The 14,573-nt window shown below is 51.8% G+C and overlaps 1 protein-coding gene across 1 annotated transcript in view; it reads left to right on the top strand.

Annotated features, from left to right (window-relative positions):
* The window catches only part of LMOD1 (leiomodin 1), a 52,778-nt gene extending 39,519 nt beyond the window's left edge, over window positions 1–13,259 (top strand). The window contains exons 2-3 of the mRNA XM_078002662.1: window positions 8,966–10,484; window positions 11,319–13,259. Coding sequence (XP_077858788.1) covers window positions 8,966–10,484; window positions 11,319–11,563 — 1,764 coding nt within the window. The 3' untranslated portion in view covers window positions 11,564–13,259. The remainder of the gene's footprint in view (window positions 1–8,965; window positions 10,485–11,318) is intronic.
* Window positions 13,260–14,573: the final 1,314 nt, after the last annotated feature.

Here is a 14,573-nt window from a genome sequence, read left to right as displayed (position 1 = left end):
AGGCCAGGCTCACACCTGTAATCCCGGCACTTTGAGAGGTCAAGGCGGTAGGAGTGCTTGAGGCCAGGAGTTCGAGACCAGCCTACAACATAAGACTCCATCTCTTCCCCGCAAAAAAAGAAAAAGAAAGAAAGAAATATGGGCTCAAAGCAATGAAATGAGCTCCTCCAGTGTTAGAATTTCTCTAGTTTCTTCACTGGATGGAAGGGGGGGCCATTTTCACACCTGAGGCCCCACCATCTGCAGACATTTTGCCAGGGGGCTGCAGGCTGTGCCCTACCCCCACGAGTTTCTTCACACACTCACAAGTGGGTTGGCTCCTGGAGTGCGGTGAGAATCCACCGAGAGGTCAGGCAGGGTGGGAATGGAGCAGTAGGGGCGTCTGGGATGCCTGCAGAAGCACAGCTTTTCTTAGCTTCGTGACTGCATGGGCCTTGGCTTCTCAGCCCACATTTTACCAGGTACACATGTTCCCCTGGGGGGTGCCCTTGATGACCCTTCTGAAGCCCTGAGCATGTGGGAGGCTGTGCTCACATGGCCAGCATTCTTCTGGGGAATGAGAGCACAAGCCTCCAGCATTGCTTGTCAGGTTTATTGGGTGCGGATTGGGCCGCATGCTGTCTATCAACAGGGCTTAAGGTTGGTAGCAGGGGATGGCTGAGAGCTCTGTGGGCTCTGGTGTTGAGGAGCCCTGCTGGGGCCATGCTGGAAGAGCCTGACTCCCTTCCATTTCTGACAGTTTCCATGTGGGTTATTTGGGGATGGTGCACTTTGCTGTCATCACCAAGCATTTCCAGAGCACCTGTGCTGTGTCAACCCCCTTGCTGAGCGTTCTTACTCTCTCCTGCCTTGGTCAGGGGCTGGGAGCTCCAGCTCTGCAGCGCTATCAGTAGTCTCGGAAAGTACACAGGAAGGCTGTCCTGTAGCACCCCCCATCATACACCAAAGCCCCCAACCCCAAATTAGGAATTCTATGTTGAGCCCCTGTTTTGCAGGGGATTAACTGTGCTCCAGTATGGGCAGAAGCTGAGTGTCTGTGCGGGTTTTTTTGTATAAGCCCTTGAACATTCCCAAAAGTATGTTTCCAGAGATGTTAACCTAAGGAGGTGAGGTTCTACTTGCACTCCATCCGCACTTGTCATTTTCTTCTCCCTTCTCCAACCCCATTTCTGGGTCACAGTTTCCCCAGAGGCCTCTTATAACTAGGAAGAGTGAATGGAAGGGTCCCTCAGAACTCATCCCGTAAAGGCCTGTGGAGACAGCCAATGTTTCCCCAGAGTGGGGGCTTTGAAGTTGCGGAAGCAGGTATGGGATGGGTTGGGAAGGGTCACAGCTGGGATAACCAAAAAAGAGGGTTGCTGGCAGATGCTGAGACCTAGTCCCCGAGCCACTGCCAGAACAGGAGTTGAAGAACTTCAGTCTGAGAGTGGCTAAGAAAGGGGCTGCTGGCCTTTTGGGGGAGGCTACAGTGATTCTGTGGCTGGCCTGAAGGAATGCTGTTGGCTGAAGCGGTAACTCTTCAGCAGGGGGAGGCCTGCTCTGTGGGGGGGGGGGAATGTCCTCAATACCCTCTGCTGTATACACTTTGATGTGAACTTGTCCCCTGGTTCGTCATGTCCCCTAATTTGTGAGGGCAAGACTGTTTCTCATGTAGCACTGTGTCCCTCATACAGTGTTGACAGAAGCCTCTTGGTGAATGGGGCCATGAATGGATGTATGAGCAAGGCCCGCAGCAGGATTCTTGGTGGAATGGCTCGAGAGGACAGACTCCTGGTACCCACAGGGCGCCACAAGTATAGCTCCCTACAAGTGCTAGTTGCTATTGTTGGTGGGGATAATGCCTGTCCCTATCCCACTCCACCCTGGCCTCTGTCACCATAGGACTGGGGTGGGTTTGGGGGAGGCTTCTCAAAGCAGCCTCATTCCTTCCCACCTTGCAGCCCTCCAGGCAGGTCTCCAGGGCTTAATACATAGTCATTTCATTTTCCATAGAAAAGCACACAATGTAGTTCCATTGGCTACTGGGTAAGAACAAATTTCACCCTGCTAAGCAATTCCAAGATACTAAACAAAGGGGGCAGGGGCTCAAAGAGGAGGAGGTTGGGGCCGTACTGCTTGCCCTCAAGGCTTAATCGCTCGTCAGAAGGACCTAGATTTTTACAGCCTATCTCCTATTCAAGGCTTTCTTGTCATCAGGATCTAGGTTTGAGGCCTGGTTCTACCACTTACAACCCAGTGAGGATCCCCAGGGGGATCAGTCCCATTGTGCATATGAGACAACAGGCTCAGACGTGCTAAGTGACTCAGTCAAGGTCATAGAGCTAGTTGGGGGCAGAGTTGGGATTTGCACATGGGCCAACTGTCTAAAGACCCAATGGGCTCATATACCGCTATGGGCAGAACTTTTCCAGAACAGCCCCCAGTTTTCCTGGCAGCCGTAAAGGGAACCTGTAGCTTTCTAGGGGCAATATCAGTTGTTACAAGATCTGAATCTTTCATGTCTAATGACCTAGCCCTAGCCTCAGTAGAGGACTCCTGCCCCATATACCACCCAGGGAAACAGGCATTATGGCCCCTACCCAGGACAGCTGGTGCCAGGAACCCAACTTTCCTCATAGGGTAATGGACCTCCCTTCAACCTGTCTATTTATTTATTTATTTATTTATTTATTTATTTATTTTCAATAGAGACAGAGTCTCACTCACTATGTTGCCCAGGCTAGTCCCGAACTTGTGGGCTCAAGCAATCCCCCTGCCTCACCCTCCCAAAGTGACAGGATTACAGGGGTCAGCCACCGTGCCTTGCCTCTCCTTAAACTTCCTTTCCGGAGACTCTAGAATCTTTCTTTTTGGTGGAAAACAATAAAAGATTTGGCACTCCACATGGAATGCAGCAGGAGACTGCAGGGGGTGAACTCCCCCGGTCCCTTCCAGCCCTGGGCCCTGCTGCCTGCCCTGCCCAGCACACCAGCCCTGTAAGGCATCTGCTCTCCCAGGGGACCTTTGACAGGCCCTCCAGCCCATGGTCAGCTCTTCCCTGCCCTCCCTTGTAAAGATAGATGAGACTGGCAGCTGTAGTGTCTGGTACCAGGAAGTCCCCAGGTGGCTGAAGGGAGTGGGGCCAGAGCCCCAGCTCTTGCTGGGACAGCTTTGTGGGAAATGCAGGGGAATGTTTGGGGGCTTTGAGACATGGTGGAGGTGGGTCAGGGGGACTGATGCAGGATGCTGATGGAGAGGTGGTAAGGAGTTTGTGCATGGGAGTGGGACTGGGAGATGTCACATATTTCCCTGGGGCTTTCGTGATAAATATAACTTTGGTCAAGGAGAAACCAGCAGTAGGCCACAGCCTAGGCCAAGGTAAAAATGCCGCCTTCTAATGAGCTCCAGATCCACACAAACTGCACCTTTTAATGTCCTAGGGAACTTTAGCCAAGGCCTAGAAAAAGTCTCCTAGAAGCAGAGTTGGGAGACGCCACAGATCCAACCCTCAGCCTGGAGCTCGTAGAGGCATTCCGGATGCCTCCTGATCAAAAGACCGCATAGGTATCACTGACCATCTTGAGGGGATGTAGCAAGGGTGGCATCAAACCATCTGAATTGGCATCACCTCGGTCTTGCTTTGGGAAAGGAACAAACGCTTCTGAATTCATGGCAGTGGTATCACCTGTGAGGGGTGTGGTCATTGCCAGTCAGTCCTGCCCTCTTTGGCTCTGCCCTCTCCTAGGCGAGTGGCTGGAAAGTGACCTCTGCAAGCACAGGCAGACCCATATCTTCCAACCTCCTGTTGGAGCTGTTCTCACCAGAGTCTGTCTGCAGACTTCCTCCCTTGCAGCCACGTGGGGCCAAATGACTCTGCAGAGAGGGAGATGCCCTCTCCTCGGGTGATGGGTCACAGGAAGGAAAGAGGTGACCTCAGTGGGGAGCAGCGTGGGCTAGCAAGGCATCAGTGGGCTGTGGTTGCCGAATGCAGCACACAGAGGCTCTGGCCTTCGCCCTCAGTAAGTTCTCATTTTAAACTTTCTGGATAGACAAACAATCCTCTTCCTCTCATCTTTTGCCAATGGAAGTGGTGAAATGTTCTCTCCTCTGTTTAATCAGATAAGACTTCTAGAGGAAGCAGCATCAGAAGGGCCAAGGTAAGGGAGAAAATGCTGTGCTTTGCCCATCTGAACCTATCAAGGGCATTAAACTTGGATCCTAACGCACGTGGCAGACACAGAGCAACATCATGTCGCCATAAGGCCTGGAGGAGATGGGGGCAAAGAACCGTTTCTTACCTCTGAGTCTGATCACTAGGTGCCTCAATGAGTCACAGGTCAGTACAGGCTTTCAGAGGTCATCCTTTCCATTCCCCTGCCTCCATCCAGGACTCCCAAACCACCCCGTGGGATTCCGCTAACCCTAATGCTTTTCGCAAAGGGAAAAAAATAACTGTTGCTACCTAGTTTTCTCATCAAGAGGCCTGTGGACCTTTACTGCATGGAAGTTGTTTGTTATATCTAACCTAAACTACTCCTGCTATAAGGGATAGGCAGTTGAGTAAGGTCTAGAGACAGAAACACAGGCAAAAATAACCTCTCGAGGTCACCGGGATGCACCATCAATTCTAGAAGCAAGAAGAAGTTGTTCTAGCCTCCCTTTCAGATTAGCACAAAGGAAGCAGCTCTGCTATGTGCCGGCTCTGAGGAGCTCAGTTCAACAGAAATCCCAGCCCTGGGAGGACTCTGGGCTCCTTCTCCTTTTAAGGCAACGTCTGAGTGCTCAGGGCTACACAAGCTGCAACCAGCCCCAGCCCCTCTCATTCCTGGCTATTTGGAGGAAACTGATGATTAATCAACCCTTTCCCTCCCACCCCCAGCCTGTTTTTCATTAGGTTCTTTTTAAAGTGTTGGCACACCTCCTCAAGAACAGACACTTGGCAGATCCTTGCCAACTAGGACCCCAGTGTAGGGGAGGTAACTAGGAGGGAGTGGGGAATAGTCCTGGATTAGGACAAAGGGGAGAAGTCAGGATGTGGGGTGTCAGGGAAGAAGGTTAAATTGAGGCTGGGCATGGTGGCTCACTCCTGTAATCCCAGCACTTTGGGAGGCTGAGGCGGGCGGATCACGTGAGGTTGGGAGTTCAGGACCAGCCTGATTAACATGGAGAAACCCCATCTCTACTAAAAATACAAAATTAGCTGGGCGTGGTGGCGCATGCCTGTAATCCCAGCTACTCAGGAGGCTGAGGCAGCAGAATCACTTGAACCCAGGAAGTGGAGGTTGCAATGAGCTGAGATTGCACCATTGCACTCCAGCCTGGGCAACAAGAATGAAACTCCGTCTCAAAGAAAAAAAAGAATAAAAAAATAAGGAAAGAAAGAAGGTTAAATTGAGTCCTGGCTAGGGGCGAAAGGGAAGGGTCTGAATGGGAGTCCTAGCTCTGAAGGGGGCTGTGTGAAAAGAGGAGGCTAGTGGGTGAGCTCTGTGGTAGCTGGGCACTTGGGCACCCCAGGGATGCTGGGTGGGCAGAGAGGAGCTGCTTTGGCCCCTGATGGGGAAGGTCAGAGATGGTTACACTGACTTGGTGGCTGTTAGTGAGACAGTCAGGTCTGAAACCCAGCTTTCCCTGAACTTGCTAGGTGAAGTTAGTTAAGTCATGTTCTCTATGGATCCCCAATTTCTCTCTGAGTGAAGCCTACAAGTGGCGTGGGAACTCTGGAAAGGGAAGTTTATGCAGTGCACAGTGGGCTCTGAGAACTTCCAAAGTGTGCACATTTTGGGAAGGGAAGGAAGAGGGGAGGGCAGGAGTCTCTGCCTTAGGGCCTGATCTCTAGACCATGGGCCTAGAGAAGCTGGTGCCTCCAGCTCTCACCTCCAAGCTCCCAAAGTGGACAGAATCACTGATGAAACTGCTCTCAACTTGACGAGATCAGGGAATAGGAGATGGAATTCCCTGATCAAACTATGGGCAGATCATTATAAGAGCTTCCTAAAAGGGCTGATCCATTGAGTTTCCGTTTCCACTCTATTTGCATACTCCTCTCCTTCGGTCCCTTTCAAATCAAGGTTCAGTAAGGTCACCATCACTTCTGCTCTGGGGTAGAATCCAGTTGATCTTAGGGTCAAACCCAGTTCCCTGGGGGCCTGAGTGAGTGTGAGGGGGAGCTCTCTGCCCCTTGCTCCATCACCACAGCCCCAGTGGGGCCTCCAGCGCAGCCGGACCTTGGGGCCTGCAGGGCAGAAGGCTAGAACAGATACATTCCAAGGCCCTGTCTCACTAGGCGCTGTGCCCCTTGGCTGCTTATTGTGATTCTAGCAGAGGAGCCAAGGACTCTCACTGCTAAAAAAACCTAGGGGCTGGTCCCCAATGGCATGTGTTTGTGGTGCAGGTACAAACCGTTTCCATAGGACTCACTTTTCTTTCCATTCCCTCGGCGAAGAGTGGAGGTTGAAGAAATGCAACATGGGCCAGAGAGTGTGATAGAGAGCTGCTTTCCTTTCTTCCCTGCCTTCTCCCCACACCCCAACCTGGCACTCTTGAAAGAAAACTTTTTAAATATTCAAACCGTAGTCTCTTCCTCTTGAAAAACCTTTAGGGGAGGACATCACAGCCTCCCTTTAAGTCCCAGTTGCTCTGGGGTCTCCATCACAGTTGGACAGTTAAGTCTAATGTCTAACCCTGCCACTTCCTCTGCTTCTCTGATGAAGATGAGAAGCAAATGCTCTCAAAACAGGGCTCAGGCTCGGTGCACCCTTATGGAGGAAGAAACAGGGATCCACGGAGGTGTGGGTGGGTGGCTTATGCTGTGTATAAAACTCAAGCCCCTGGCCAGGCACGGTGGCTCACGCCTGTAATCCCAGCACTTTGGGAGGCCAAGGTGGGTGGATCAGGAGGTCAGGAGTTAGAGACCAGCCTGACCAACATGGTGAAACCCCGTCTCTACTAAAAATACAAAAATTAGTTGGGCGTGGTAGCGCGCGCCTGTAATCCCAGCTACTCAGGAGGCTGAGGCAGGAGAATCACTTGAACCTGGGAGGCAGAGGTTGCCATGAGCCAAGACCACACCATCACACTCCAGCCTGGGTGACAGAGCAAGACTCTGTCTCAAAAAAAAAAACAAAAAAAAAAAACCTCAAGCCCCCATCGCAGCTCAACTGACTAGGGTCCCATGGCCTCTCTCACAAACTTCTCAGTGTCTCGGGGGTCAAAATTGAGTCATAGAATCCAAGATCCAGAATCTGGCAGAGTCTTCCAGAGATCAGCTGACCCAATGAATTCCAGGGCTCTCCACAGAGAGGTGCTTGTCCTTAGCTAAGTTTTTACTAAAAATAAGGACAATACCGTGAATTTTAAAAAACACACATATTTGTTGTTAAGGTATATTCTTTACTCTGTTATGCCTACCTTCTTTAAAATTAGCTCCTTCTTATTTTGATGAGACGATGATGGTAGATAGAATTTTAAAATACCGGACGGGCATGGCGGCTCCCACCTGTAATCTCAGCACTTTGGGAGGCTGAGGTGGGAGGACTGCTTGAGGATAGGATTTTGAGTCCATCCTGGGCAACATAACGAGACCCCATCTCTAAGAAAAAAAAAAATTACAAATATCCTTAATTGGTAAAATAAAATGTTAGCATATGTTGATCCCTCCAGTTTTATTTTTCCTTTGGAAATGTATTGGCTTATAAAATTCCTGTATTTCAGAACTACTGACCTACTCCTTAAAAACTGGGGCCAGGACTAAGGTGAGGGGATGGGAGGCACTCACTTTGGGCACAGAATACAAGTGGATGCCAAAAAGTCAGTGAGTAAGATAACCGATGTTTTCATGTATGTGTGTGTGTGTATACACACACCACACACACACACACACACACACACACATATATATATATATATATATTTTTTTTTGAGACAGAGTTTTGCTCTTGTTGCTTAGGCTAGAGTGCAATGGCGCAGTCTCGGCTCACCGCAACCTCCACCTCCCAGGTTCAAGTGATTCTCCTGCTTCAACCTCCTGAGTAGCTGGGATTATAGGCATGCACAACCATGTCTGGCTAATTTTGTATTTTAGTAGAGACGGGTTTCTCCATGTTGGCCAGGCTGGTCCCAAACTCCCGAACTCCTGACCTGAGGTAATCCGCCTGCCTCAGCCTCCCATAGTGTTAGGATTACAGGCATGAGCCACAGCGCCCGGCCTTCATGTATATATATATGTATTTTTCTTTTTTTGAGACAGAGTCTCCCTCTGTCGCCCAGGCTGGAGTGCAGTGGCGCGACCTGGGCTCACGACAAGCTCCGCCTCCCGGGTTCCCGCCATTCTCCTGCCTCAGTCTCCCAAGTAGCTGGGACTACAGGCGACGGCCACCTCGCCCGGCTAGTTTTTTGTATTTTTTAGTAGAGACGGGGTTTCACCGTGTTAGGCAGGATGGTCTCGATCTCCTGACCTCGTGATCCGCCCATCTCGGCCTCCCAAAGTGCTGGGATTACAGACTGGAGCCACCGCGCCCGGCCTCATGTATATTTTTAAAAATAAAACTAATGCAAAAAGTCCACAATAAACAGCAATGCAAAATTTTAAAGACAGAATCAGTATTAGTATTTCACCTTTTGCCTCAGGTTCCAATGTGCTTGGCATGGCACTGCTTAGAAGCAGTTCTTCTAAATCACCCATGATAGGAAAGGGCAATTCTGGGTCTGAGAATACTCCATAAAAGGAACTGCCACAACATTTGCAGGTGTTTGGTTGTCTCATGACCCTGAGGCCTTGAGTCTGATGTCATTCCATTTCTGCAGCTTAAACCTGAGTCCCTCTTTTGCTGCCCTCAATGGAGACATCCACCCCACTCTCCCAAACAACACAACTGTCCTTCAGAGGCTCAAGGGCAGTTACGTAAGCGCTCCCCCACACATCCCCATACTCATTCCTCTCCCTCTGTAGCCAGCTTTTCATGTTTATTTTTCTTTTCTGAATTCTTAGGAAAGCAAGCAAGTGGAGACCAAGACAGATGCCAAGAATGGAGAGGAAAGGGGCAGAGATGCCAGCAAAAAAGCCCTGGGCCCCAGACGGGACTCAGATCTGGGGAAGGAGCCAAAGAGGGGTGGTTTAAAGAAAAGCTTCTCTAGAGACAGAGATGAAGCTGATGGCAAGAGTGGTGAGAAGCCCAAGGAAGAGAAGATCATCCGGGGCATTGACAAGGGCCGGGTCAGGGCTGCAGTGGATAAGAAGGAGGCAGGGAAGGATGGAAGGGCAGAGGAGAGGGCAGTGGCCACCAAGAAGGAAGAGGAGAAGAAAGGGAGTGACAGGAACACAGGCTTGAGCAGGGACAAGGATAAAAAGAGAGAAGAGATGAAGGAGGTGGCCAAGAAAGAGGATGATGAGAAGGTAAAAGGGGAACGTAGGAACACAGACACCAGAAAAGAGGGTGAGAAGATGAAAAGAGCAGGTGGGAACACAGACATGAAAAAGGAGGATGAGAAGGTAAAAAGAGGAACTGGGAACACAGACACCAAAAAGGAGAATGAAAAAGTCAAGAAGGATGAACCCTTACATGAAAAGGAAGCCAAGGAAGACAGCAAGACTAAAACACCCGAGAAACAGATGCCCAGTGGCCCCACCAAGCCCTCTGAAGGGCCGGCCAAGGCGGAGGAGGAGGCAGCTCCCAGCATATTTGATGAGCCTCTGGAAAGAGTGAAGAACAATGACCCTGAGATGACTGAGGTGAATGTCAACAACTCAGACTGCATCACAAATGAGATCTTGGTCCGGTTTACTGAGGCTCTGGAATTCAACACTGTGGTTAAGGTGTTTGCCTTGGCCAACACGCGAGCCGATGACCACGTGGCCTTTGCCATTGCCATCATGCTCAAGGCCAACAAGACCATCACCAGCCTCAACCTGGACTCCAACCACATCACAGGCAAAGGCATCCTGGCCATCTTCCGGGCCCTCCTCCAGAACAACACACTGACCGAGCTCCGCTTCCACAACCAGCGACACATCTGTGGAGGCAAGACAGAGATGGAGATCGCCAAGCTGCTGAAGGAGAATACTACCCTGCTCAAGCTGGGCTACCATTTTGAGCTGGCCGGGCCCCGAATGACCGTCACCAATCTGCTCAGCCGCAACATGGACAAGCAGAGACAAAAGCGGCTGCAGGAGCAAAGGCAGGCACAGGAAGCCAAGGGAGAGAAGAAGGATCTGCTGGAGGTACCCAAGGCCGGGGCTCTGGCCAAGGGCTCCCCAAAACCTTCACCTCAACCATCTCCAAAGCCCTCTCCAAAGAACTCACCCAAAAAAGGGGGTGCTCCAGCTGCCCCACCTCCCCCTCCCCCTCCCTTGGCTCCACCCCTTATCATGGAAAACCTGAAGAATTCACTCTCACCAGCTACCCAGAGGAAGATGGGAGACAAAGTCCTCCCTGCCCAGGAGAAGAACTCCCGTGACCAGCTATTGGCCGCCATCCGCTCCAGCAACCTCAAGCAGCTCAAGAAGTTAAGTAGTTGTTGGCGTGAACCAACAGGGCGGGGCTGGTTAGGGCCTGGAGGAGAGGGCAGGACTGCAAAAGGGAAGGCATGCAGAGGAGCTCCTGTCGGCTGCAGATGAAATAGACTCCCAGGGCCCATAGGGAACTTCAGGTCATCTTATGCATCCTTCTGCCTGCAGGCAGGTCACACTTGTACATTCCCTAGAGCTGAGACTCTACCCTTCCTTTAAGGAGCTTCCTTTAGCCCCTCACTCCATGCTTCTCTTTCATCCTGCAGTGAAGCCTGTTTCTCCTTAAAATGGAGAAATGGCCTCTACAGAGTAGTTTTGCCTCGGGTCCTTCCTTTAAGTCTTCTCCATTTCCCCAAACAAAAATGATCCATGTTTTACTTAGCCTCCTCTCAGGACAAGCCGAGTCCTACAGGTCAGTCCATCCGAAAGGTCTCTGGGAGACTCACCTCTCAGGAGAGTCTACCTTTGCCTAGCCAGTGCTATGGACAGAGGAGCCATCCCTGGACACCCTACTTCTCCAAGCTCTGCCTCCCCTGGAAGTCTGGCCTGGGTGACAAAGTCCATGATCGTTTGTCCATTTGGCTGGATACCCAACCCCCACAACATCATCTGGGACAAGATATCATGAGATAAAGGACAATTTCCATTGTAATTCCAGTGGTCACTCGATGACATCCAATTTTTACAGACAAGGAAAAATGCTCCTTCAGTGTCAACACCTCATTCACATTCCACAGACATAACATATTGCAGTGTCTCCTGTGTCCTTCCAGTAGGGAGGGAGGTGAGGTGGCCGAGCTCCCTTCTCTAACCTGTCTCTACTTTGCCCCTACAGGTGGAAGTGCCCAAACTGCTTCAGTAGGACCAGGCTACGAGGCACCATCTGCCAATGCCATGACTGCTCAGGCCTCACCTCCCAGGGCTACACAGACCCTGCCCACCCCGTCCCTGGCTGACCTGCTGTGGATGTCCCTATTCTGCCATGGGACAGTCAAGGCCTGGGTCACGCTCAAGGAAGGATGCCTTATCTCTTCTCGCTTTCCTTTTCTTGTCTCTGAGGCTCTCCAAATTTTGCTTTAATACCTGGAGCTCAGGTTTCCGGACAAGAAGAGTCCTTTTAGCACATCGCTGAGAAGATGGCACTGTCCAGGGCCCATGTAACTGGCAAGCTGCAAAAGACCTGTGATCCAGGAAAGATGTCCCACAGGGACCACATCCACCCCAGCCCCACTGCCCTCTAGGGCCAGGATTCAGGCCTCTGAGGAGCCCACGGGGCAAAGCTGCTGGGCCAGTGGCATTCTGTGTGGGACAATGGCAGAAAGATGGAGAGGCACGGGGGCACAAAGGGGAGCATGGGGAGGGGCTGAGGATACCCCAAAGTCCAGGCTAATCAGAGGATGTGGCAGGGGCAGTGGCCTGGATGGACAGTGCCTGGTGGGAGTAGACTCCAGACAGGAGGAGGGGGACAGACAGCAGCTGGACTTGAAGGTTTGATGCCAAAGTAGACATTTTCCTCACACCCACCTGCTGCTGTATAAATAGCTGTGTATCTGTTTTTCCATAAGATTTTGATAATATATACAAACCTTTAGCTGTGAATGGCTGTGCCCCACCTGTTGTCCTGAACTGTGAGTCCTGATCCTAACCCTGGGCTCCCTGGAGGACTCTAGAAGCTGAGGTTCCCTGCCATGCTATTTGAGTTGGCCATGAAATAAATTCACATCCTCAGAAAGTGCAGCATGGAGGAAAATGTGAACTCTGAGCAGAGGACTCTCCACTGACCTGGTTGTTCAGGTCTAGAAGGCCAGGCCTCTACTAGGTCTGCTCCTGAACCAGTCCTGCTGCCTGGAGTCAGTAGCCAGAGCTGTTCTCAGGGGTGCTGGGGCAGAGTGGAGTGCAGGGTGCTGGGATGGCTATATTAGGCATGTTTAGGGATGCTCATTCCATGACTCTGCCTAACCACAGGCTCAGGGCCAGGTCCTCACAGCAGTCACAGGCCCAGGAAGGCAGCAGGCAGAGAAGTGGAGTGACTATTTGGAGAATAGCACCCATACCTGTGTACCCTAGGGCTCAGAAGGGCCTCATCTTCCCCAGCCCTCCCCATCTACTCACCAATTCCGCTTCCTGCCCCAACTGCAGGAATGCTGACAATGCTGCCATGCCCACCATCGTGTGTAGATGAAAGGCATCTTTCTGAATTTCATTCTCTTGAAGGTGCTGGCACCCCTTGGCACTGTGGAACTGCCACCTTGGGTCTGTGTCACTTGTAGGTTTCTCTGCCTCCAGGTTGCCTCAACAGCAGGAGGCACAGCAGTTTCACCATCGTTGAGGTGAGGGTAGGCTACCCCAGCTAGGAAGCAGGATCACTGTGCTAGGTCTGCCCAAAACCAGAGGGCAGTCTAGTCCTGGGGTAAAGCCCTCAGATCCCAGGGCACACTCTTTCCCATTCCCTCCACCCACTTGCCTGTCACCCCAGTCACCTAAGCAATCACTGGGCCCAGAGGAGAGGAGACAGACACACACTGGCTCCTAGACCTAAAGGGTATGAGCTGGAGCTAAGGCCAGCTAGAGCTTCCACTGTCAGCCCCCACTGTCAGCCCCACTGCACCCCCCGGGCCTGCTGGGTGCTGGGCACTAGCTAGATGCTTTAGGTTGCTTCAGCTGATCCTTCAACTCTGTGAGGTGGATACCAGTATTCTATTTTGCAGATAGAGTTTGGCCCAGAGAGGTTAACTAATATATCCATGATCACACAGCTAATAAAAGGCAGAGCTCAGGTCTTTTTTGTTTGTTGGTTTTGTTTTGAGCCCAGGTCTTCAGGCCATAGAACCGCTTCTCATTAACAGCTCTCCTTCCTTCCCTCACTGAAATAAGGCTGTGACGGTGCTGCAGGAAAGCACTGGATGCTCACCTGAACCCAAACAACCTACCTCCAAATCTTAAGGCTCCAACACCTTAAAAAGGTGTCACCTTAGGAAGCCCTTTCTACCAAACTTCAAACATGATTTAGCCAGAGAGAAAAACCACTCCCTACTGTCCCGAGCAACAAGTGAGCGGCCCCTCCGCAGTGCTCCTGCGGGATGCTGTTTCTGCCCTGGATGATGTAATCATTCCTCTGGTGCACTTGAACCTGGTGCGGAAGCGCAGCGCCACCTGGGGGTGGACCGCAACCCAGATTCTCCAGCTGCTCCAGGGACGCCCTGGAGCTGTGCTAGGGACCAGGGGAGGGAGGCAGTTCAAGGGAGGAGGAGGAAAAGATGGGTAGATAGCCTGGTGAGCTTTGGAAAAGAGGCCCGAACTCCAGAGGCTGCGTTTCTGCTGGGCCATGCACCCACTGCTGCCCACCTGCCCCACCAGCACTGGCAGTCACCCATCTATCCAGCTTCCTAAAACTTAGGGGGGAACATCCAGAAAGGCTCTATCCTTGTCTGGTGCCCGTACGGTACAGGGACAAAAAAAACAGGTTCAAAGACAGCAAATGACTTGTCCAAGTTGATGAATCCGGATTTGAACCCAAGTCTCCTACCTTTGGGTTCATCTAGCAACCTGGATGAAGCCACGGTCTGACCTCCACAGTCTCTGCCTGCAGCCCCCACTGTCATATCGTACACTCTGCCCCCCCACCCTCCATCACTTCCTGGGGAATCACATTCCTTAGCTCCTACCCACAAGGAAGGGAGGCTTCACCTCTCAGCTCTCCTGGCCCGCAGGGCCCAGCTGTTGCACCCCAAGCTTCTTGCCTCCTGGCCCTATCCAGATGGGAAAAGTGTATTTCCCTCCACCTTCCCTGGGCCACCCCAAGGGATGCCAACACTGGGACCTAGGCCCTGGTGCTGGCTGTGGGTGGGATGGTAGGCACCAGCAGCTGCCAAGGCGCTGGCCTCACTTGTCCTCACAGAAGCTCAACCTGCAGGTGAGCAAGGGGCTCTAGGCCTGGGCACTGTAGCACACATACGGCACTTTAAGAAACATGAGATCTGGATGTAGGTCACCCATGAGCTTCTGGACCACCAAGTCGGGACTGCCATGTGCTGCCCCCTACTCTGCACCCTGCATGGCCAGGCTGGGGCCCCTGACTTCTGAGTTTGGC

This window comes from Macaca mulatta, chromosome 1 (assembly GCF_049350105.2).
Source record: "Macaca mulatta isolate MMU2019108-1 chromosome 1, T2T-MMU8v2.0, whole genome shotgun sequence".
NCBI classification, from domain to species: Eukaryota; Metazoa; Chordata; class Mammalia; order Primates; family Cercopithecidae; genus Macaca; species Macaca mulatta.
This window is presented reverse-complemented; position numbering and strand designations above follow the sequence as displayed.